The 26,136-nt window shown below is 34.0% G+C and overlaps 1 protein-coding gene across 1 annotated transcript in view; it reads left to right on the forward strand.

The window, feature by feature from the left end:
- LOC117337070 (integrator complex subunit 8-like) overlaps positions 1–25,421 on the forward strand; it is a 31,134-nt gene extending 5,713 nt beyond the window's left edge. Inside the window, 25 exon segments of the mRNA XM_033897856.1 lie at positions 3,221–3,326; positions 3,924–4,133; positions 4,983–5,043; positions 5,258–5,431; positions 5,791–5,883; positions 7,764–7,916; positions 8,051–8,148; positions 8,347–8,479; positions 8,887–8,951; positions 9,122–9,315; positions 11,148–11,174; positions 14,366–14,613; positions 15,644–15,679; positions 15,681–15,852; positions 16,185–16,294; positions 17,103–17,187; positions 17,313–17,446; positions 18,173–18,232; positions 18,668–18,729; positions 19,071–19,189; positions 19,433–19,536; positions 21,192–21,242; positions 21,739–21,877; positions 22,294–22,337; positions 22,563–25,421. Coding sequence (XP_033753747.1) covers positions 3,221–3,326; positions 3,924–4,133; positions 4,983–5,043; positions 5,258–5,431; positions 5,791–5,883; positions 7,764–7,916; positions 8,051–8,148; positions 8,347–8,479; positions 8,887–8,951; positions 9,122–9,315; positions 11,148–11,174; positions 14,366–14,613; positions 15,644–15,679; positions 15,681–15,852; positions 16,185–16,294; positions 17,103–17,187; positions 17,313–17,446; positions 18,173–18,232; positions 18,668–18,729; positions 19,071–19,189; positions 19,433–19,536; positions 21,192–21,242; positions 21,739–21,877; positions 22,294–22,337; positions 22,563–22,679 — 2,795 coding nt within the window. The 3' untranslated portion in view covers positions 22,680–25,421.
- Positions 25,422–26,136: the final 715 nt, after the last annotated feature.

A 26,136-nucleotide genomic window follows, 5' to 3' on the forward strand; every position in this document is an offset into this window, starting at 1 on the left:
TAAACAAATCACTTCGTATTTGGTATTACATGAGGTGTGTAATTACTCTGTATTGGCTGTTTATAATTGTTTAACCAGCTCAGGTCAACATTAGTGGACGTTATATATCCTTCAGTTCACTACTAGTACAGGACTTACAGTTATAGGTAGGTATACGCAGTCTGTTTGTCTTTCGGATCAATGTAGGGTATAATACTGTATAGCTATAGGCCCGAGTTGAGAAGGTGCTGCATTCTGAGGATCAGCTATACTATAAAGAATAGAACTTCCTCCACAGTGTACTGGTGATTGGTATGGAGTTTCAGAATTCATAAGATAATACCTTACCTGTCTAAAGCGACCATTACCTGTCTAAAGCATCACCATTACCTGTCTAAAGCCAAAGCGACCACCCTCTTCTGTCCTGTTATTTTAGTTACCTGTTGTCTCCTTATATCAAGCGACTAATCCTCTTTTAATATTACTGTATAAAGCACTATATATATATTGGATAGTTGATGTTAAAAAAAATTAAGCAAATTAAACAGCTAAAAGATATCAGTCTGTAGCCTTTTAATAGTTTAAATATCCCAGAACTCAAGATATTTTATGTGAAATTAAAACTTCTTTATATTTCATTGTTTATTCTTGACTTGATATTAAACCTTTGTTTCATCTCTTAGTTCAAAAGTTACGCTGAAGACTGTATACATGTATACAAAGTTGTAAGTTTCTCTATATATAGATTGTTGATGTTAATTTTTTTTCCTGTGAAATGTAACTGTATAGAAGTTCCTATGTGCTTAAAAATGTCTGCACTCTCTTCACCTATCGTGTATATATTGCTGGGCATTCTAGGTATCGGAGCGTACATTGTGTTATGACACAAATATAATTAAAGGGTAAAAAAAATGCCATAGTATTTAAATACCTCATTGTTGTTATTAAGTAGATTATTTTTTATAAACATGAAGAAACAATGATACAAAACTATGTAATTTTAACACAATATCCATGCTAAAAGGTAAAGATGTTACCATTAAATTACGACTTTGATGCTCACGGAACAATATTGAAACAAAAGATATCTAAATTTACAAACACACTAAAATTCCAACAATCATCAGATTTGTAAGCTAGTTGACTGTACAATATTGTTACAGTTTGTTCCAGAAGATTAGCATCAGCTGGACTATCATGTGTAACACTTCATGAACAATGATGTGTTGTTCTGACGGTTCTCTTGTTCTGGTTCTCACAGATCATTTGTTCTTTGTGAGTCAGTTCCTCTGTCTGATCCTTGACAGATGTTATCTGATCCTACAGAAATATAATATTTAGTTCTATTCTCAATGATTGCTAAATGCTACCTGACTGCACAAGTTATTTTTACCACCATTCCTGAACACTTGTACAGATTTAGATATTGGACTGTGCTGGTCAAAATAAAGACTAGATCTTTGTCCACGGGAGGTAAAGCTTGTCTATAGGGTTATCAGTTTCAAACCTTTGTATGTAGAATGTCATGTTTGACACAACATGAACTTGGTTGGTAGAAGCTTATGTATATCAATTTTCAATTGTTATTTTACATGGGACAGATGTGTAAAGTTTTGTCTGTTCTATTGCATTTAGTAAAAGCATACACAGCTTTTTTCACGGTTTCTTACATTTCAATCTAAATTAAAGTTAATTTGATATTTACCAGTAAGTATATTGTATATACAATAAATTGTTGTGCCTCTTCCAATTAAATAGGCTTACTCAATAAACTGCTCAAGGTAAAAAGAATAAATTTCAATTAAAGACTCAGTAATTCATAATTGTATCAGAATTCTACATAGAATTGTGCTGCTTAAAGTAATAGTCAGAGTGAGAGGAAGGTTTAAAGACTATAATGGTACATACTGGCATCAATCATATGGTGATATCGCTATTATACCAGGGACATTTCAATTAAAGTTGATCAGTGTAAAAGGCTAGGTAGGTTCTATATAGAAAACTTGGACCCAAATGAATTTAAATCTGTTCTGTGTCAGCAGGACCCAGTTTATATATTATACATTGTGTTTAATCAAGATAATTCATAATCGGGAATAAAAGGGCATGGTGAACATCTCTGTAATATGGACATTGATCACTTCACTATCCATCATATGTGCCTTTTTTGGACTGAATAATACACAATAGCTAGTCACTTCAATAGCCTGGCTTATTCATTGTGTTCATTCATGATATATTTAGTTAAGCATAATGGGCATTTTTCTCTCCTGGTGATTGCTGTGTAATCGTTTCCCATGACAAACATTTCACCATTCATATATATGGCACTATTCCGGATTGTAGGACAAAATGTATTTGAGTTATAAAATGGGATTATAGATATATAGGTTTAAGCTATAGATTGTAGCTATATATAGGCTCCTCTCCACAGAGCAGTGTTTGTCATATGAACTCCTGTAACATCTGTAAACTAAATTCTCATTTTGTTGGTTTTAATTGTGACAAATTTGTCCTAAAATAATTGTTTATCCTTGTTAAAGTATATAATCAAATCAAGCTGAATTTCTAGAAATTTAACTCTTTTCAAAGAATTTTTTTGTATGTTTTTATTCAGAAAATAATTTTGAAAATTATAGATTTCTAATAATTTGTATTCGGTTATTGAACTGATTATCAGTTATATAAAAAACAGATGCTTTAAAAGTTTGTTGTGTTGTTGATGAAGGTAAACATGCTTTCCCCCATTGTATTTAAATTAAATAAGATGTACAATGTAGTTGATTGAAATGCAGTAAATTAATTTGTTGTACCTGGTATATATCTTATAAAATTATCATATATCTCCCTCTGAGTGAAGAGGGGGTAACATATGTATATATATAGCAGGTAGTTATCATTTTGTGTGTATGTATGTGTCCTTCCATCTGTTACGTGTGTTTGTTGAAGATATCCTAATATGAACCCCTGGACAGACTTTATTTTGAGGGGGTGGAGGTATATCTATGTGAGCCCCCTCCTCTTCTCACTTTGCTTTTACTTAAAAAAATGAAATACATGTAGATATAGAACCACCTCAACAGGAAACTTGGTTTAATTACTTGAAATCAAATATTGGGACCAAATGTATACCATAGAGAATAACAGTATATATCATGTATATGATAGGGTATTTGTGTCATATGCACATATTAATTAATTGTTGAGTATTTAATGTTATGGTTTTACTTCTTTATTTCAGAAACAAAACCACAGATAAAAGAATTGAAGAAAGTCACTGCTTTAAAGTTACTGGCACTGAAAGTCACAGCTTACCTCAACTGGAATCTGACATTGCTGCTGAAGAGGTGTGAAATTATATTGTTTTGACAATACACCAATTTACCAACAGTAAAACTTACTTGATGTGTAATTTAATATGATTTTTTATATCTATATATTGATGAAATGATGTTTGAAAAGAGATATGGCATTTATTCCATATAGGAAAATATAAAGATATAACCCCTAAGATTTGAAATAATATTTGTAAATAGATAACATTTAATTTTTTATCTCATAATTACATTTGGTTTATGTATAGGTATGTAACTATACAATATAGTATAGGGCGCAGTAGTTCAGTTGGTTAGAGTGTCTGCCACACAATCTCAGGTGAAGATCCGAGGTTCATGGTTCGATGCTCCCTACCCATGTCAGTTTGTGTTTCTCGAAAAGCAGAGAAATGAGCCAGTCTGTATTGTTGTGGTTGTGTCCTTGGGCAAGACACTTTACCGTAATTGCTCTGGATGGCATGCATTGGGCTTCCCATATGTTGTTCAGCTAAGTAGTCACAAATTACTACAAGGAGACCCTGCCTTAAAATGACCCTGGATGTTCAAGGGGCAATAAACCCAGCAAACAAACAAATACAATATGCATGGTAATATTTTCCTTTGACCCAGTGTGCCCCTGGTGATGCTGCATGCGCTGCTGAATGAGCTGCTGAAGATCACACTACACCTGGATGTGGACGCAGTCAGTGGGAGGGTGATGGAGTATGAGGAGATATCTGACCAGGCAGTCTTTACATTACAACTGTATTACCGATGGTGTCTACTTGCAGTTGTTAAGGACAGCTTTCCTACTCGTCCTGTTAGGTCTTTTCTACAAGTGTAAGTTATCTCCCTTTCTCAAAACAATCATGTCTTTATTATTCACTGAATTTGTGTGCCCCCCCCCCCCCCCCCCCCCCCCCCCAACACAAAGTTCTCACGTTAACGCACAAATATGTCTATGTAGACATATATATATCATCATCTAATGCCATTGACACCTTTATATGTTTGCAGTATAATTACCTTTACCTTATTCATTATGTAACAACACTTTAATAGATGATGATGGTGATATGACATAACAATGGTGAACCAAGTATTACAGAGAGCTTTCTTACACATTACTGAGAATCAAATTAAAAGAACAATCATACAATTTAAACCATAATCTGTTCTTAAATTGTATGGGAAGTGTAAATGTTGAAAAAAACCCTGAACATATTAGGTTTATAAAGTTATATCAACATTTGTAAATTATTTAAAACAGAAGTTGTTGAACTGAAGGCAAATAGTCTTATAAATGTATAAACTGTGAATATTGGTCTGAAACTACAGAACAATAACTCAGAACAGAGTTTGTTAGTTATTGGTCGACTTTCTAGAGTTTGATAGTTATCGGTCGAGTTTTATCAGAACAGAGTTTGTTAGTTATCGGTCGACTTTTATCAGAACAGAGTTTGTTAGTTATCGGTCGACTTTTATCAGAACAGAGTTTGTTAGTTATCGGTCGACTTTTATCAGAACAGAGTTTGTTATTTATTGGTAGACTTTTATCAGTACAGAGTTTGTTAGTTATTGATCGACTTTTATCAGAACAGAGTTTGTTAGTTATTGGTTGACTTTTATCAAGTTTATTACTTTAGAATATATTGGTTAATATTGTTGTGTATAATCTATACTCGGCAGGCAAGGTCAACCAGATCCTACAGCGGCCTTGGCAGCAGCTAATGAAAACCTTTTACGGACAGTAAGTACTTTTAAATTCATCTAGATTCATTGTAAAAGAAAGATATCAAGACTCCCATTTTAAGAATTTAAAGAAAAATTGGTATTTGGGATATTCTCAATATTATTAACCTAAACACACATTTCAAACACTTTAGACAATGGTTAAAGAATGGACAAATAATTGATAAGAATGATATTAATACAATCATGTAGTCATTGTTCTGCTATTGTAGCTAAAGGAGAGGACAGCTATGTCTGTAGCTAACTTAGAAAAGTGTGTCCATTGTGGGCGTACCATCAAGATGCCAACAGTCAGCAGTTTTCGAATTCCTGACGAACACACAGATGAGCCACAGTATGACTGGGACGCATCACTTCCCATCGTGCCAGACGAGTATAACTGTCAGGTGTGTTTTTCTACTAGATTGCTTTGGATTGTTGAAGTACGAGTACATTAAAATAGTGTTGTATAGATATTACATGAATTTACTGACCATTCATTAAGAAAAAGGTTCATTTAAAAAAAGATTCATTTAAAAAGATCAATTTATGACAATATTATTCTTTTGAATTACATTTTCTTTTCCAAATTTCAACATTTGCTGGTATATGTCAGTTCAGGCCTCATATAAGATGACTGATTTAGGATCAAATTTTTAATAATTTAAAAGTTATAATGTTTATTGATTTAGAATATTTAGCAAAAAACTTTTCAAACTGTATATGTATATGATATATATTGACAATTCTGTTCTATTTCTTACAGATCTTTTATGATATAGGGAACTTCTACTTTTATGAAAAGGGCTATAGTCATGCATATGTAATGTTTAAGAGATGTACAGAATTATTTGACCATGTAAGTATAATATGGTAATGAAATAAACAGTATGAAATTTATGTGTTGATAATGCACAAGATTTAGGTTTATGACAAACAAAATATTTGTGTGAACTCAATTTATATGGTTTTTAGCTCACCTGCCCGAAGGGCAAGTGAGTTTATGCAATGGTGCGGCGTCCGTCGTCCGTCCGTCTGTCCGTCCGTCCGTCCAGACGGACGGCGTCAACTTTTTCATTTAAACAACTTCTTCTCAATAACCAAGAGGCCCAGGAACTTCATATTGGGCCTGTAGCATACTGGGATGAAGGGCTACCAAGTTTGTTCAAATAATTGACCTTGACCTTAATTCAAGGTCACATTTGTCAAATAGGCTATAATCTTCAAACGACTTCTTCTCAATAACCAAGAGGCCCAGCGACTTGATATTGATCCTGTAGCATGCTGGGGTGAGGGGCTACAAAGTTTGTTCAAATAAATGACCTTGACCTTCATTCAAGGTCACATTTGTCAAATAGGCCATAATCTTCAAACGACTTCTTCTCAATAACCAAGAGGCCCAGGGACTTGATATTGGGCCTGTAGCATGCTGGGGTGAAGGGCTACAAAGTTTGTTCAAATAAATGACCTTGACCTTCATTCAAGGTCACATGGGTCAAATAGGCTATAATCTTCAAACGACTTCTTCTCAATAACCAAGAGGCCAAGGGACTTGATATTGGGCCTGTAGCATGCTAGGGTGAAGGGCTACAAAGTTTGTTCAAATAAATGACCTTGACCTTCATTCAAGGTCGAATGGGTCAAATAGGCTATAATCTTCAAACGACTTCTTCTCATTAACCAAGAGGCCAAGGGACTTGATATTGGGCCTGTAGCATGCTAGGTTAAAGGGCTACGAAGTTTGTTCAAATAAATGACCTTGACCTTCATTCAAGGTCACATGGGTCAAATAGGCTATATTCTTCAAACAACTTCTTCTCAATAACCAAGAGGCCAAGGGACTTGGTATTGGGTCTGTAGCATGCTTGGGTGAAGGGCTACCAAGTTTGTTCAAATAAATGACCTTGACCTTCATTCAAGGTCGAATGGGTCAAATAGGCTATAATCTTCAAACGACTTCTTCTCAATAACCAAGAGGCCAAGGGACTTGATATTGGGCCTGTAGCATGCTAGGGTAAAGGGCTACGAAGTTTGTTCAAATAAATGACCTTGACCTTCATTCAAGGTCACATGGGTCAAATAGGCTATATTCTTCAAACAACTTCTTCTCAATAACCAAGAGGCCCAGGGACTTGGTATTGGGTCTGTAGCATGCTTTAGTGAAGGGCTACCAAGTTTGTTCAAATGAATTGCCTTGACCTTCACTTAAGGTCATATTGGTCAAATAGGCTATATTCTTCAAATGACTTCTTCTTAATAACCAAGAGGCCCAGGGACTTGATATTGGGCCTGTAGCATGCTGGGGTGAAGGGCTACAAAGTTTGTTCAAATGAATGACCCTTGACCTACATTTAAGGTCACAGGGGTGAAATCGGCTTAAATCTGTAAACAATAATTTTGCGATAGCCAAGAGCCTCCTAGACCAGATATTAGGCCAATAAAATGCTGAAATGGTGGACTAGAAAATTTATTAATATGAATAAACCTAGCTTACTATGATAATCAGCATAGTATCTGTAGAAATGACCTCAATCAACTTCAAAGTTGCTGTAGAGCCAGGTGAGCGATACAGGCCCATTGGGCCTCTTGTTAATGAATATATCTTCAAATGAAACAATATCTTAATATCTAATATTTCTCTTGCCACAGTGATAGTCTCTGGTTTACAGTAATGTAGATGATACAAGACTTGGACATTATTCATTCAGATAGTAATATCTAATATTTCTCTTGCCACAGTTAAAGTCACCTGTGTACTGTAATATAGACGAGGCGAGACTGAGAGGCTACATGACAGGCTGCCATAGTCTGAGGAGTGTGAGTGAGAACCAGGAAGTCAAACCAGACAGTCTGTATGAACAGGCTGAAAACAGCAAGAAAAGCCAGTACACGGTGAGGATTTCAATTCAGACATAATAAATAATTGTTTTTGCATGAAGATTCATAGTGATAAATTAAATATCAAGTTACTTTGAATCTGTAAGATAGTCTGACTCCTATATGCAGGGCTTTTTGAATTATTTCAGGATATAGTGGAGATACTACTGGCAGACAACATGAAGCAGGAGTTGAGCACGTCATATCGTAGTGATCTGGAGGCGGACATCGCCGACAAGGGTGAAAGGTACTTCAGATTATCAGTGTCTAGATTTATTTCACTACACTGATCCAAAAATAAAAAATTAGTGAATTTTAAAGACAGTTTCAAATCTTTACTGTATTTCTGATGAAGAACAATATTTTGATATATTATTACTGCAGAATATTTTAGACTTAAGTGTGAAATAAATGTCCTGGAATGATATTGTCTCTGTATCCACAGCTACAGTCACCTGTATGTCCAGGTAGGGATTTGTAATGTGGTGCGGGGGGTAATGGAAGGCAAGGCTCTCGTCTCTCTACTTGCCGATGTTCTGGAGGAAGCAGATGAGAACACTGTTGATTTCTTACTCATGGTATGTCCTGTTTCATTGATTAGTCACTGAAAATTTAATTTGAAAATTTACAGGTTCCTGATTATCAATCTAATTTCCTCTATGTGGAAATAAATGGGTTGTTTTTGCTCTTTTGTTATATGTGCTTAATAATATAAATCTTCACATTATTGGGAGTCTAAGGTTAATTGTCAAGGATAGAATAGCCTCTGCTGTTGATTGTCAAGGCCTTGGAAGACAGATTATTTGTTTGCTTAGGTTGCAGGTCAGAGGTCACTGGATTTTACTATGGTTATAAGAGATTGAAAGTTGCAATAGATAAAACCATATCTAAAAAGTATAATTTTCAATTAAATGATGTTTATATTACTTCAGATTTAAAAGTGTATATATAATGCCATCTAATTCAATGATTTTGCTTTTCACAGGTGATAACAAAGGCTTTGAGTGGTGCTTCCTATACACAGAAAAACAACCTGAAATGTTTTATCTGGTAAGACATAGCTGATATAGTGCCCTCTGGATTACAACATTGCCCCAACATCACATGGAATATTTACCCTGTTACTTAACAACAATCATGTTATCAGCTATTCCACTGTGATATTATATCACTATTAAGTGTTAGATTTACCCCCTATTTCACTTGGTGGTATTTTCCAGGCATCTTATGGACCTGTCACCTGCAGGGTCAAAGTTTAACACCATGGTGATGAAGGAGCCGTTGTCGGACAACTTTACGAAACAAGAGTTGTCAGAGATGGCGCTACTGGCGGATGAAGATGGCAGTAATGGTTACGGTCAAATGATTGACGATGATGTCACAACCACCTGTTCAAGTTATCCGGGAAGTCGAGGTAAACCCACAGAAATACCATTATCTCTCAGATTTGATATTTAACAAATATTAAAATATACACATCGGACACCAAGCATCTTGACAGTGAATTGTGATAGATTTGTGAAGGCCTTGAAAGGATGGTCGCTGTTTCTGATGTATCCTAGGGACAGAAATGAAAACAAATCTTCATTTTCAACATTATGACTTATGCAATGTAAATCATAATATACTGGTATAGTTTTGTTTGATTAAATCTATGTGCTGTACACATACTTATATTAATTTAGCAAACTCATATTTTCTTTACATCAATTTGAAGTTACTGCAGCAGCAACAATTTCCAACTAGGATGTATCATTACTAATAGTGACACATCTACATATGATACCCAGAAGTAGTGATTTTATATTCATAGACATAACTAAGTAGGTTTTCAAACTGTACAAAAATTCTTATAATTCATATGGCTATGGTCATCTTTCCTTTCATAAGTAGAATTTCATATCTAGCACTTAGTCTTGTAAAACATTTACCCTCTAGGTAAAATGAATTCTTTTATCAAACATAAAATTTGATAATAATTAAACTTTGAATTTTAATGTAAACATACTTATGGTACTCTTAAGTCTGATGTTGTGTGTTTAATTGGCCCTGGGTTTATTGCTGGATGAATAGAGTAGGTTACAAATTCTCCCGTTCGTAATTATCAGTAAACATCATTTAGGTCCTGTACGAAATGTTTCAAATTTTATTTGCTGCTAAAATAAGTATGTTTCCAGTATCATGATGGTGGTGGTGGTGGGATAAAGTTTAATTTGTTTTGTCATTAAATTGTTGTATGAATGTTCCCCTGTGCCTGTCTTCATGATTCCATTTTGAAATCTTCAATTAAGTAACAAAATAATATCTAATATTCTTCATGTGTTATCATTTGGAGGAAGATTAATGTAGATTTTAGGTGTGTCGAGTGACATTTTCATGATCCTTTATCATTATCACTCTGATTTTAGCGTGTTTTAATTATGAGAATGGTGCCATGAAAACAGGTCCAGGTCATTATTGTATTGGAGAATGTAAGGCAATTTTATTTAGATAATTATATGGGTGCTATTTTCTTTAAAAATTCAATAGGCGAGGATATCGCAGAAAAAAAATTGCCTTTCAATCCCCTCAATCATTCTTTACTTGTTAGATGCTGTTTTCAATGTTCTTGATAAAAAAGGTAACCAACTTAATCACACAGTAGGTCTGAACGTAGACTGTTTTTAAAAGTGACATGTCACAATCATAGTTTTAATAGAAAGAATGGCTTCATTTCAAAAAGAAATTTTAAAAAGTATCAAGAATATGACTTTTTACATTTTATGGTTGACTGATTATGCTAACGCAGTGTATTTTTATTGAGTATAAAATGTTTATATTGTCTAGTTGAAAAGGTGTTAAGTATTTGATACCAGTGATATTCATATCTTAGTTTCTTTTCATTGATTTATTATGAATTGTTTGTTTCATTTGGTTATTAAATCAAATTAAAATTGAAAGAAATTTTCGGTCATCATTGCCATTTTTCTTGAATAATTTATAGATGCATGCTGCATATTTCAGTCATTTTAAGATGAAGAAGAACACATTTTTAAACATTTATCATTTCACATCAAGTGTATTTGGGTTTTTTTTTCCACTACATTTTTTTCATCCATTAGTTGTTTGATACAACAAAATTATTTTCAGACATTCTACTTTGTTTCATTACTAGTAATATTGTTCTGACACCTAATTAATATGATGTGCCATTCAACTCGAAGAGTTAAAATTCTAACTGAAACTTAACACTTTGTGCCTATGCAGGTGTTTCTTTCTTATCAGAGGGGACCGGTAAGTTTTGTCATCGTTATATACAACCTGCTGTCCTAGTGGCTAACAGTCCTAACCGTCCTAACTGTGGAATATTAGCATGGCGCGGAGAACTTGCCAATTTGTCCATGTCACTAATCATTTCAGGATTCCATTGTCTGTGTCACTAATCATTTTAAATCAAATTATTGTTTAATAAATGTTGTGTTCTGTTTAATATATACATGATCATCATATTGAGTTCTTATAATGATGCATGAGAATATTAAAAAAAAAATTGTCCACATCCCATTGAAATATAATATATATTCATTATCATCTTGTCATCTTGTACTGATGGAGAGGGTATTGAAAACAAAATTCCATCCCATGAAAGGCAATGCGTTTTCAAAATCAAGCACCACCTAGTCTAAGAGAAATGGATTAGATTTAGATAGATTTTATTCACTTAATTTCACAGAATTTGTCTTTAATTTCTGCCTTTCATGGGAAGGGGATATCCTTGCCTGGGAAATAAAACTCATTTATTAGATTTAGAGCGTCAATCCTTTCTGGAAGATTTAAGCTTCTTTGATATACCAAAGTACTGTAACCTGTTTTCCGTATATAAGAGACAGCACTGTCCATTATGTGGTACCATGCTACAGAAGTTTCTACAAATTTTTAATTAATTTTTTTTTAAAAAAGAAAAAAAAGATCATTACAAAATATAGTTTCTAATGTGAACAGTTATAAAATGTGAGAGTTTATACATGTATTAGATAAGTTATGTTTAAAATGTAGATCAAGTACCAGAGCTGTTTGTAAACACCCACTAGGCATGTGATCTTAAAACTGAATTTTTTTAATTGTTGAAAACTGTCAAAAAACATGTACATCTGTTATTGGTAATTTCATGATAGACTCAATATAATTTTGAGAAAATCCACCCTCACTAAATTGTCCTTTTAAAATTGTGTTAGAGTTGTAGCAGTGCTATTGGGTTTTGCCTATATTTCATTTTGCCTATAGTTTTTTAGTCTTAATTATCTCTAAATTTGCAGTCATGTGCTAAAGAGACACTTTAACAGGTGCTTGTTAAAATGGAAAGTTCTGATGGAATCATGTATAAATTGAAACTTGACATATTGATTTAAATTATCTTTATATATTTCTCTTTTAAAACTGGAATGTATTTAATTGCTATCATACTCTGCTGTAATCACATACCTATAACTGCAGAATTTACCAGCTTCATGATTCCCTGGTTGAGGGCTTGGTTGCAATTGATGCTTAAATTTGATTAAGCTTGATCTTTCTTCATTAAATTAACCAGTGAATGAATATATACACGTATTGTATTCTTAGATTTACTAAAGAATTATTAGGTACAAATATTGATTATGTCTGCATAACTGTACAGTAAATTAATCATGATGTGGATTTACTTCATAAGACATAATTAAAAGTAGTCCAAGATAGGTAGAGTTTTATTGGTAGTAGTAAGCTTTGGTGTGAGGCATCAGTAGGACCAGCCATGGAGTCCCATGTTGAAATATAGTGTTTGGTCAGCAGGGATTTTTTGTAATAAACATCATAATTAAGACAGACTCTAGTGTTGGTGACAATGGGGACTAAAATCGCCTAGATTGACTTTTGGATAATTACTAATTACTAAATGAATATTCATCAGATTTCATGTTGGGAAAAACTTTTAAGATATTTAAATTTTTGAACTACAGTAACTGTACTCAGTTTTTAGATACCCACGTATCATTGTGAGTTGTAGCATTTCCTTATTCAGATGCATGTTTTACGATCATAACAATAGATCTGATAAAAGTTTTTCTGAGATGAATTAAACAAAGCATTCCTTATGTTGAATTTTCATTGGGTAATTGTTGAAATAGACAGTAGCTAGTATACATGTCAGATTAGGTTGTGAGATCGTAGATGAAGAATATGTTTTACATTTAATGGATAATTTTGTAATCTTACACCAATTTAGCTAACACCCCATTTTGTAGGTAAAAATTGACAGAACATCCATTTGGTAAATGAACATCTAAATCAGTTTACTGTTACAAAAAAGAGGGAATGCAGTAGAATAGTTTTGGACTTGCATGCTGGACTTCTAAAATTTTAGATGGATACTCAAAGGTACTAAACAGGGCCTGTTCCAAATCCACTGATAGCATGTCAGGAAGATTTACCAGGGCCTGTCCAGTTCCACTGATAACATGTCATAATTATTTAATAGGGCCTGTCCAGTTCCACTGACAATTTAACAGGGCCTGTCCAGTTCCACTGATAACATGTCATAATTATTTAACAGGGCCTGTCCAGTTCCACTGATAACATGTCATGACGATTTAACAGTTTTATAAAATGAAAGAAATAATTTTATAGTACACAAAGTCACACCCTGATTTCTGCATTGTTTCATACCCCTGTACTCTCACCACTACACACACTGCTGGTATACCTAAAGTATTAGTACACCGGACTATTCTTGACAAAATAGGAGCAAGGAATTATAGGATTGTACTGTGACCACTATATTTGTTTGAACATATTTTAAATAAGAAATATATACCGGGTATTTGACTACATTTTGACACAAAATCAAAACTAGCAACCAAACTCATAGCAATTTGCTAGATAATAATGTACTGTGCCTGAATTTGCTGTGACAATCCTTGTTGCCTTTTGATAATGTTTTTTTTTCCAGTAATTCCATTGATTCAGACTTCATCAAGAGACCTTTATTCATTCTGAAAAGTAGCCCACTTATGTAAAATCATGTGTTTTGATTAATATTATGTTCACTGTAAAAACTAAAACTTATTATATGTGTACTACAGTTAGTATTCAACTGTTTTCTATACATGTATTTTATAAACATGAATGAGAGTCACACAAAATGAATATTCCTAGGAAATACTAATATGATTACCAGAGTTACTTCCCCTTGTTCAATTCTCTGTTTACCCTATCATATGAATAGATGAGAAAAGTTGACATTCAATTTCAGGTTAAAAAACATGAAAATAAAACATTAATTAGGGGAATGAAACAAAGAAATATTTAATGAATGGGAAAAAAAATTCTGTGTTTAAATCAATTTTTAATCATATTATTATAATAATTGTTCTTGTTTGTGCAATTTAATCCATATATTTTAGATATACAGGATACTTTTTCTTGTATCAGAACTGTTGTTATATTTGTAGATTCATCGGTGAGTTTAGGAAATGCAGAACACCAGCTGATGTATATTTATGATCCAGACATCATGCGCCGCCTCATCGTGGAACTCTGTCAGAAGTATAACCGGTCGCCAGCATACATCATGTCCTTGAATGAGAAGTGGAAGGTCCCACGTGACATGCATCACATCATTATGAATCTTAAGCCCAGTGAAGACCAGGCTTACGTTTATCTTCTCATTGGGAAGGCTAATCATTGCATGGATGTCCGTGTAGGTTTTTTCTGAAATAAAAAAGAAAACAAAAGCTTGTAACAAAAACTTCATTTTCTTACAAGCTTTTGCATAATAACATGAGATATTTGTTTGTACTTAGGGTAGATATTTTCATTGTGCACACTTTAATAGGTACTCATTATAAACAATAATTGTTACATTAGTAGTATTTAAACTAAATTTGGTATGTCTTTTAGGTCACCTGAGACAAAGTCTCAGTTGACCTATTGCGATCGCCTTTTGTCCGGCATCGTCCGTCGTAAACAATTAACATTTTCAACTTCTTCTCAATAACCAACTGTCCCAGAGACCTGATATTGGGTGTGTAACATGCTGGGATGAACGGCTACAAAGTTTGTTCAAGTGGATGACCTTGACCTTCATTCAAGGTCTCAGGGGTCAAATATGCTAAAATCTTTAAACGACTTCTTCTTGTTAACCAAAAGGCCCAGAGACCCAATATTAGGTCTGTAGCATGCTGGGATGAAGGGCTACAAAGTTTGTTCAAGTGTATGACCTTGACCTTCATTCAAGGTCACAGGGGTCAAATATGCTAAAATCTTTAAACGACTTCTTCTTGATAACAAAGTGGCCCAGACACCCAATATTGAGTCTGTAGCATGCTATGATGAAGGGCTACCAAGTTTGTTCAAATGGATGACCTTGACCTTTATTCAAAGTCACAGGGGTCAAATATGCTAAAATATATCATAACTCAGGTGACCGTTTAGGCCCATGGGCCTCTTGTTTCATGGTGCCTTACCAACTGCCAGAATCTGCAAATTTTGCACATCAAACTTTTCCTTTTCATGTTATTTAGTATGCATGTTTGATGTGAATGCATCTTGAAAATTGAATGACATAAATCTTGATGATTTTAAAAGTTTTAACTATTTGCAACAACACAGATATTTTTGTTATATATAATTGATTATATTATGCATTTTGATAGAAAAAAATCCATGCCAAGAAGTTATCTCTTGAAGATTTTCATCAAAGATAAATTCAGTGTATATATAATTTTCAGATCTACGAGCGAGCAAGACAGCTGCTTTATGTTGCAGGACCGTGTGGTGGCAGAAATGTCTTATACACTGTCCAAGCATGTCCGCTGGCACATCCTTCTGGCAGATCTTCAACAGTACTTCCTGTCGGAGACTCTAGCTGACCAAACCTCACTACAAGACCTGGTCAAGAAAACCAAAACATGTATCACTTGTGTACGACTTGGTCAGGGTAAGTGTTAGGTAATCTAATGTTAGTGTATATTAATGCTGTAATCGAGATTGAGAAGGAAGGTAGTTTTACACTGATTGATATACAGTGTATATAAAACTACAATGTCCTAATTGTAGGTCTCACCATAAAGTTGTCTATGTATTGAGTAAAGATCTTACTGACCTCAATATTTCCACACATAATTAATATAAAATGATAAAAACTCCATTATGACACTATGTACAAAGAATATGATTACAAGCACACGTAATTACAACCTTATTATATACACTGTATATTATGTACAGTTACTGTAATTAAACTTGATAATATCCCTTCATTGTTTACAGACGTACAACCGAGTCGGTTTGTCCTGGAACATTGTGCAGCCTTCCTACTCAACATCCGTGACTGGAACTACTTAGCCAACATGGATAACTCCGGCTCGGGTCATATCGAGGTCAGGTTATATCACAAGTCTCAGTAGGGTTTATTTTTAAGGAAAGCTAGTAATTGACTACATACTTGTCCAGCTTAAAATAATTCAACCTATAAAAATTTTGCAAATTTTAAGTTAATCTTAAATTCATACAGTCTAATATCAGCTCTACAGAGCTTTTTTTTTTTTTTCTTTTGAAAAGTTTTTATTTGCTTTTTCAATGAATTATACAATATACAATTTACACAACACATTAGACAACTTTCACTCACAGTTCCTCTCATCTCAAACTTATTGTATAAAGTTGCAATTATTTTTAACTATATACATTTTCATAGAATAAAGTAACATTTATTACAAGGTAAATACACTTTAGTCATTTGTTATTAAATTGACTAATAATCTCCATCTTTTAGCGAATGCTCCTGTTCTTCCGTTACATAAAGAAATAAATTTTTCATTGTTATGATAATTCTTATATCTTTCTTGACACTTTCAATGTGTAACATTTCACCTGTCACTCGCTGTTTGTAAATTTAATGTTTCACAATCAACACAATCAGGTTTTGTACTTGATATTGCTTACCACATTTACCAAAAATAAGCTCTACAGAGCATTGAACAATTCTAAACTAGACAATTGTCATTGTTTCCTTGTATTACTATATTGTACAAAAAAAATGTATATATTTCATAATAATTTTAGAGCAATAAATATTTCTATATGGTTGCAATTAATATGACAGAATAAATTATATTTTTTTAATTCCAAAAACATGTTATTGTGAAATATCTGGCATTAACTTTGCTGAAAAAAATATTATTTCAGCTATGTCGGCTGTTTTCCTGTGTATGTAAAGAACTGCCGTCCATTAAAAATGCCAGAAAACCAGGGAGAGATTTGTGGGAAGCTTGTAAGTTATAGTTCAAAATTCCAACCAGTTTTTACTTCTCACTTGTCAAATTCTGCATTTTAAAAATGATAAAATTTAATAGGAATGAAGAATTACGGTGTAACAGATAGCTATATCATTCACAGTGAGATATATATTCACCACAAGTACCCAACAAAACCGAGGGAACAGTGCGGCTAGGAACAGTGCTATTCACAGGGAGCCCAACTACGCCTGTGTTACCAAGGACGCTTTCATAGAATTCCTCAAAAAGATCAAGGTAGGTCGAAACTTATATCAAACTTGAGGAAATCATTATATGCTTTGTCATATAAATGGTGAATTTGAAATATGCAATTTAAATGCACATATAAGTAATCCATCATGTTAAATGCTCAGTTGATAACATTGCTGTTGGTTTTCACTTTCTCTTTCCGAGATTGTCATGTCTCTTTACTGTCAATTGCAAGTAGAGATGGTTTGTGCGGTTGACATCAAACACGGTATATGAAGCCATGTAAAAGAACCATGATCAACCTTCACATTGAATGCTACAAAACCATCACCACACAACTGCAGCTTAATTGGTTTTAATTATTTGTTTTTTTATCGGGTCAGTGTCACACTTGCAGTAAGTGGAGTGCCAAATTTCATTATGGTTGGTGAGCAAGTCATCAACATAAGGCCTTACACATATACCTATAGCTAGCCGGCAAGTGTTACCTGTCATATAGGCTAAGTGAAACTAAAAAGAAGAATAGGGGCTCCATACAGGGTTATCAAGAGAGGCCTACCCAAATTTCGAGATTACCGTATATTTGATCAATATTATGAGAAGATGGGGCAGGGAGTCATGAAATCGGGAAACTCCCAACTAAATTAGGAAAGTTCGCAAGTATGTAGTGTAATGAACAGATGCAGCAAATAGTGATGAGAGTATTAGAATTGTCATCACAGTCACAGACATGTTTGGTAGCTATTTGATCCTATATGGTTTACTCCTCAGGAGCCAAGCATTCTCTCTTTGCTGATATCCGTGATAACCAAGTACTACAACATACTGAGGGTAAGTCAGGTTGGTCACCCACTCCTCTCTTTAATTCATATATATACATGATATAACTCAAACTGCTATTCATTGATTACCCCGTATTGAACTAATATAGATCCCCTTCCCTACATATATATTCATACCATCAATCTTATGTTTATTGTCATATCTTTTCTTGTAATCTGATAAGGCTGCATTGCTCAGTTTATAACATTTAAAATAATTAAATGTTTCAAATATTCGTATGTCTTCCATTTTGTACTATTATAATAATAGAACTTAAAATTGTAAAAAATCACAACTATTGGCAGCTTTTCTAAGCATTCAGTCTAGTTTATTATACAGCCCATTGCCACTTATAAACTGTTGTTTACAATTCCTTAGTCAACAACAATAAAACATTCGACTTATATCCAATGTTATCTACAGTAATTTTGCTTTCCTTTGTAGGATGATATATCTTGTGAAATTTCTAGTGACTATATAGCCTTGTGGCCTACAACATTGAGCAAGTAAGTTTGTATCTGTTTTATATGCAATTCAGTTCACAATCAAAGCCATATGTCATGAAAAGAACTTTTAACCAGATCAATGAAAAATTTCTTTAAAGCACATAAAACTCATTGCTAACGTGCACACTCGTTGCTGATGTGTGCAGTCAAGTGTGATTTTCCAAAAGCTTGCTCTCCTAAGAGTATTTGGGTTACTCCATAAAGTATGTTTAATGATTTATGTTTGAATATTTATTAAACTACATGTACTTGACAAATTGTGTGATTAACTGTAAAACACAAGTTTGATTTATGTTAAGATTAAAATCTGTAAGATGTAACATTTTACACTTGTGATCCAGTTCCTCGTTGGTGAATGGTGATGCTGTGGAGGAGGCCTTGTCAGTACTGATGCAGCATGTTCTCCGTGTGAACCCTGCCCAACCTTCCTGGCTCCGTACACAGGCTGACATACACTTTGGTGGGTACTCATTAGAGAAATTTAAACCAAGCTCTGCTACTTGGCAAGTCTCACTTGCAGTTATGATTTTTCATTTTTGTGAGATCTGATTGGGGTGGGGGCAACATAAGACCCTTGGTGTTCATTCTCTTTTCTCAATTGTTTTTATACTTTAATCACATAATTTTCCATATGAACAAAATTTACCACTACATATCTGTCACACATTGACATTGATACAGGGTTGTTTCTTTTGGGTTTCAGCCAACAACCAATTCTCTCCTGCCATGAAGTATTTTATGGAGGCTGGAGTGGTGGCATCAGACTTCTTCTCCAGTGCTGTACCTAAGAGTATCTATGATGACCAGGTATAATAAAGACTTTGTCCCAGAATTTGTCACCCCTTGTACTGATACTTGATAGATATATTGGGTTACCTCCCCCTTGTATCCAATACATGATAGATATATTGGGTTACCTCCCCTTGTATTAATACTTGGTAGATATGTTGGATTACCTCCCCTTGTACTTACACATATGATAGATATGTTGGATTACCTCCCCTTGTACTTTCACATATGATATAGGTATTGGATTACCTCCCCTTGTACTAACACTCCATTGATTACCTCCCCTTGTACTAACACTTCAAATGTTGATTATCTCCCCCTTGTACTTACACTTTTGATAGAAATGTTGGATTATCTCCCCCTTGTACTAGCCCTTTTGATACAAATGTTTGATTATCCCCCCCCCCCCCTTGTACTAGCCCTTTTGATACAAATGTTGGATTATCTCCCCCTTGTACTTACACTTTTGATAGAAATATTGGATTATCTCCCCCTTGTACTAGCCCTTTTGATATAAATGTTTGATTACCTCCCCCTTGTACTAACCTTTTTGATACAAATGTTGGATTACCTCCCCTTGTAGTAACATATATAATAGAGATGTTGGATTACCTCCCCTTGTAGTAACACATATAATAGAGATGTTGGATTACATTCCTCTTGTACTAAAGCCGGATAGACGTGAGGTTACCTCCCCTGAAATATTATTGTTAATAAGATGTCTTTCACAGAAAGTAAAAAAAAACGTTTCATTGATTTTGTTATTTAAGGATTAACATCAATTATTTTTTCTGTTATACAGTCATAACAGAAAAAACTGGAGTGTACTCTAAATAAACCGCGAAGCGGTTTATTTAAGGATTAACATCAATTATTTTTTCTGTTATACAGTCATAACAGAAAAAACTGGAGTGTACTCTAAATAAACCGCGAAGCGGTTTATGAAGAGAATACACTCCAGTTTTTTATGTTATGACTGTATAACAGAAAATATAATTAATGTTAATTCTTATAATTTAATTTCGTCTTATACACACCAAGATATTTCATTTTCTTTGGCGAACTCTTTTCTGTGATAAATTATTACGCAACGTCATCAGCCAATCAAAAATGACGTTACATTTCGCAACGTCAAAATTTTTGTTATGGAGGTATAACAAAATTATTTCATCCAATGAAAATGCGTGTTTCATACAAAATTAAATTATGAAGAGAGTACACTCCAGTTTTTTATGTTATGACTGTATAACAGAAAAAATAATTAATGTTAATTCTTATAATTTAATTTCGTCTTATACACACCAAGATATTTCACTTTCTTTGACGAACTCTTTTCTGTGATAAATTATTACGCAACGTCATCAGCCAATCAAAAATGACGTTACATTGCGCAACGTCAAAAATTTTGTTATGGAGGTATAACAAAATTATTTCAGCCAATGAAAATGCGTGTTTCATACAAAATTAAATTATAAGAAATTTATATCTTGGAAAAATGTAAACATGTATATCACAGTTTGACAAGAGGCAAAATCTGAACCATAGGAAGTTTGCCCACACAATAAACCTTGGTTGTGTAAACATGTGTTTGTATCAAGAATTTTGCATTGATACTCAAAGAACACTTCCAATAAGTAATACATGTGTTTTCAGATTATAATTGTGAATTACAGGTATACAGGAGAATGGTGAAGTGTTGTTCCTATCTTCAGTGTCATACCCAGGTATTGTACAAATCTGTCTGACCCCTTCCTTCTACAGACTATTTTTATCTAAAAAAGAGAAAATGGAAAAGAGAAATCAAATGTATTATCTGACTGCAATTTAATAGTGATAGATCTTCATAAAAGTGAAGTTCAGATTTTGAAATGGTTGTTTGTAAATTGATTAATTATTGACTACAACAGGTGTGTTATATATATATTTTTAACTCAATTGTAAAAATTTGAAATTTTATCTAAATTATTTAGACATTTTTCTGAAAGTAATTACTGAGTCCTAAGATACTGAGTTTCCATTTTGATTTTAATTATTTAAATAATTGATTTAAGGAAGTTATTTAGTGAAAAGGATTTGATGCAAATTAATTTGTTGTATTTTTCCCATAATAAGCATTTAAGTTACATCATACAACTTCTCATCGATTGTCAATGCTCAGCTTTGCTTCTCTAACACAAGTCGTAGTGACATACATCCTTAAGTATATAAGTTAATTTCTAGGTGGCAGTACTGTGTCAGTTCCTGGATGAGGTTGACTACACCACAGCTTTTAAAGGCCTCCAGGAAAAGAATGTGTATGATGCAATGGACTCGTACTACCCCTGTGTCTGGGATGTCAGCATGCTTGAATTTCTTGTCCGTATCCTTTACATATGGCTGTGGTACTGTTAAGCTAAGTCTGTCTATTCTTGTAATGTTTTCACAGTGGTTAAATTATATTGAAGGGTGATGTGGCCATGACCTTTCCCACTCCTTTACTTCACCTAGTTTTAAAATTTTCTCTAAATCTGTATTGTCATCATCTTTTAATTAGTATTTGAAACAAAGGAAATTACCACACAAAGAGGTCTCTGAATGTGTTGCTAGTTAAAAGCAAATAAGTGTATCAGGACTTTCTGACCTCATTATAGAACCTTCCTGAAGTTTTTTCTTTTTCCCGGAATAAAAGTAAGGGTGCACTGATTACTTTTTGAGTAATTGTGTGTTCACTTGTTACTGTGTGGCCTTTCAAATCACATTGGGACATCTTTGAACTTTGGCCTTAACTCAACCTAGATCTACACACAAGAAGAGGAGAAGTGGAGAAGAGGCAGGCAGCAGTAAGTCCAAAGTTTTAGTTAAACTACTTTATGAATAAATATTATGGAGACTTTATATTAAGCAATTTGATTTTGAGGATATGAATTTTAATGCTTAATTTTATAATAATAGTGGAATGGAAATCTGAAATGACTGCATATTGATTGCAACAAAAGGGAAATAACTCTTCTGTACTTAGTGTATAGGTTTCAGATTTCTTCAGATCACAATTTTTTATGTTTCAGATGAAGGCACTCAGCCAGATTGACCTGAACAGCAACAACCCAGAGGATATTGTACAGAGAGCTGTACAGATGAGGAAACGGAAGTTCCTTCGCTCTCTAGCCAAACAGTACCTCTGATGTTAGCCACAACTAGCAAGACTCCAGTTACCAAACAATACATAAACTCCTACAATCTAATGACAAGAAGCAGCAAACGTTTAGAGATATTGTCACTGTACTAGTAAACCCATTTCTGTTTCATCATTATGCATACATGTGTAATTGTAGTCAGCTAATTTATGTTTATTTATTTGGTTTCTCCAAATTTCCTGTTGATGGCATCAATGATGGAGAAGCATGTGCTTGTCCTGTTGGTCAACCTCTGCAACACCTGGGTAACTTTAGTATTTAGCTACCTGTGTACTATGCTGCTGCCTAACAGGTCTCCGAGATTATAGATCTGTTTAGTTTTAGGTGTACATGTTCTACACCAGTGTATATCAACATTAGTGCTGCTGCCGGTGATATGGTAGGTTACCAGAATAAAAAAATATTTTCATTTCACTATGAAAACTATGAATGACCTATCATTCTAAGTTTCAGATTTTGGTTAGACTTAACAGTTCAAACTGAGGTGGACCATATGTAATATTTTCTAACTCATTGTATGAAAGCAGTGTCTGAACTCAGACATGCCAGTTGGTCATAAGTTTTGAGTAAGGTCAGACCCTGTTTTAATCACATATGCCTGGCCATGACATGAAACCAGAAAATCAAATAACATTTGGCATATTTCAGTTGCTTTTGATGTCAGTTCTGAGACATACAGTGGTTCATCATTAAATCAAATGTGGATCAGAAAGTAATTTTCTTGAAAGTTTTCCTGGGTTTGGTTGTACATGTGTATCTATATACAAACACCAAACAGAAGCCAAATTGGTTGTCTGATTAATTTGATTTATTTTATTGAGTTCAAGTTGCAAATCTGACTGATTACTTGTGTAAAAATCTCAAATGATGTTTTACATGTGGCCGCCATGTGACTTGAAAAGTTAATTGTCTTTAATGATACCGAGAACACAGTCGATGATGGAAATTGACTTGTTTTCTGTTCCATTAATCTGGAATATTAGTAGTTTATATATTTACATTAGTAAATATCATTTTTAGCTCACCTGGCCCCCAAACACTTCTGCTGTGGTGTGGCATCCATCAAAATCCAAAAGGCCCGGAAACCTTATATTTGGCTGGTAGGTTTCTGGGATGGAACTCAAAAACATTTGTAAAAGAAATTACCTTGACTCATATTCAAGGGATTCAATTTGTTTAAAAAATGAATTCTTCTGATTAATTAAAAGGCCTTGAATCAAGATATTAGGTTGGTATGTTACAGGGATAGAGCCTGATCAAAGTTTGCAAGAGGAAATGATCTCGACCTATATTCAAGGTCACAGGGGTCAAATTTGTTAAAACATTCAAACAGCTTTTGCTGATTTACTAAAAATCCATGAATCAAGATATGATATATTCCTTGAACAGAGTGTGACAAAGACTGCAAAAGTAAATGGCCTTAACCCATATAAAGGGTCACTGGGATGAACTTACGTAGTTAAAACACTCAGATGAACTCTTCTCAATAACTTAAAGGCATTAAATCAAGATATTTGCTGCTGTGTTCTTGAACTGATGTCCAACATTTGCAAAACGAAATTATCTTTACTTATATTCAAGGTCACAGAGGTCTAATTTGTTTAAACAATCAAATTACTTTGTCTGGTTAACTGAAATGCCTAGAATCAAGATATATGGCTAATTGGTTCTTGGGATGATGCCCAACAAAATTTGCCAAAATAATTGACCTTGACCCTTATTCAGACCCAGATTGAGGATGCAAGCCCACTGGGAACACTTGCTCCTTTAGCAAGTTTTCATTGTTTTACGCAATATGTTAATAGAACTTTTATTGTACTATACACATGATATTAAACGTTATGACTGACAACTTTGTGTGATCTGATGTGCTTTGACAGTATCTGTATATGAAATGAAACATTTTTTTCCAAACAAAAAGTGCTCAGTGACACAGTTATTTTTTGTCACATCAGTAACATAATGTTGCAAAAGTTGTTACTTTATTAGTGATGACGTCATTATTTCACTTTAAAGTTATGTGTGTGTATCTGTTATTCAAAATGTTTGTCTTGCTAAACCAAACTATGTACATAGGTCATATTGGATGGAGAATAAGCTACATGCAGCATGATCTACTGTACATGTAGCAGAAATAACAATTATAGTGACAAATTAAAATAGACATAAAAGTGATATTGCAGTTCCAAATGTTTGTAAAATACTTTTGAAACATTTGCCTTGTACTAGCGGTAACATGGGTAAATCATATATATACATTGTACACAGTCAAAACACAAGTGTACAGACATGCATCGTGGTAGGAAGCAATTATGAGGAATATTGATGCATATCTGTGTACTAAATCATTTTTTAAAATGTGTGCTACATTATACTGCATAGTGTTCATCCAATTACTGTGTAAGTCATGAACAAAATCATCACTTTTTACCAGTATGACGATACTTGTTAAGTTTGAAGGGACCTTCATTTTGTTATTTTTGATATTTCCTTCAAAGGAAATAAGAAGGTGAAAATATGAATGATCTGGTGATTGTCTTTGTATATTTTTGTATTTTTTTTCTCAGTAAAAAATTAAAAAAATATTTTTTTCAATATCTGCCTTGGTTATTTGATCATTATCTCATGTGACAATTGGAAACGATACTAACTAAAGTTGCAAATGTTTTTGTCAGGATTGAAACTACCTTGCAGAAAAATTAAATTAAATTAAATAAACATGTCAGAAGAGCTAAGTTTGCGAAATTATATTATTGAGATAGAACTGCACCAACTTAGGTTTGCCACTTGCATCAGTGTAGGGCCGCGGTGGCCGAGTGGTTAAGGTGTCCCGACACTTTATCACTAGCCCTCCACCTCTGGGTTGCGAGTTCAAAACATACGTGGGGCAGTTGCCAGGTACTGACCGTAGGCCGGTGGTTTTTCTCCGGGTACTCCGGCTTTCCTCCACCTCCAAAACCTGGCACGTCCTTAAATGACCATGGCTGTTAATAGGACGTTAAACAAAAACAAACCAAATCAAATGCATCAGTGTCCAGAATTAACGGTTGTTTGAAATCTGGATGGGCCAGTGTAAGGGCATTGATTAAGTGATGCTTTAGTTTGGTGAATGCCTCCTGGCACGCATCGGTCCACTCAAAAGTTCTGTCCTTCTCAGTCAGTCGGTGCTGACAGATAACAATCTGTGAAAAGTTTCTTAAAAACCTTCCGTCATATCCGCAGAATCCAAGAAAGGTCTCACCTCTTTTATGTTCTTCGGCACTGATCACTGTTCCACAACTTTCACTTTTTCACTATCAGTAGCTATTCCTTCCTCTGATATCACATGTCCGAGAAAGATCATCTCTTTTCCAAACAGCAAGGAGTCTCTAAAACACAGTTTGTTGATTTTGTAGCATGTCCTCAAAATCCTTTCCGATGGGTGGTCGGGTGACACAGTGGTAAC

This window comes from Pecten maximus, chromosome 11 (genome assembly GCF_902652985.1).
Source record: "Pecten maximus chromosome 11, xPecMax1.1, whole genome shotgun sequence".
In the NCBI taxonomy this organism is placed as follows: Eukaryota; Metazoa; Mollusca; class Bivalvia; order Pectinida; family Pectinidae; genus Pecten; species Pecten maximus.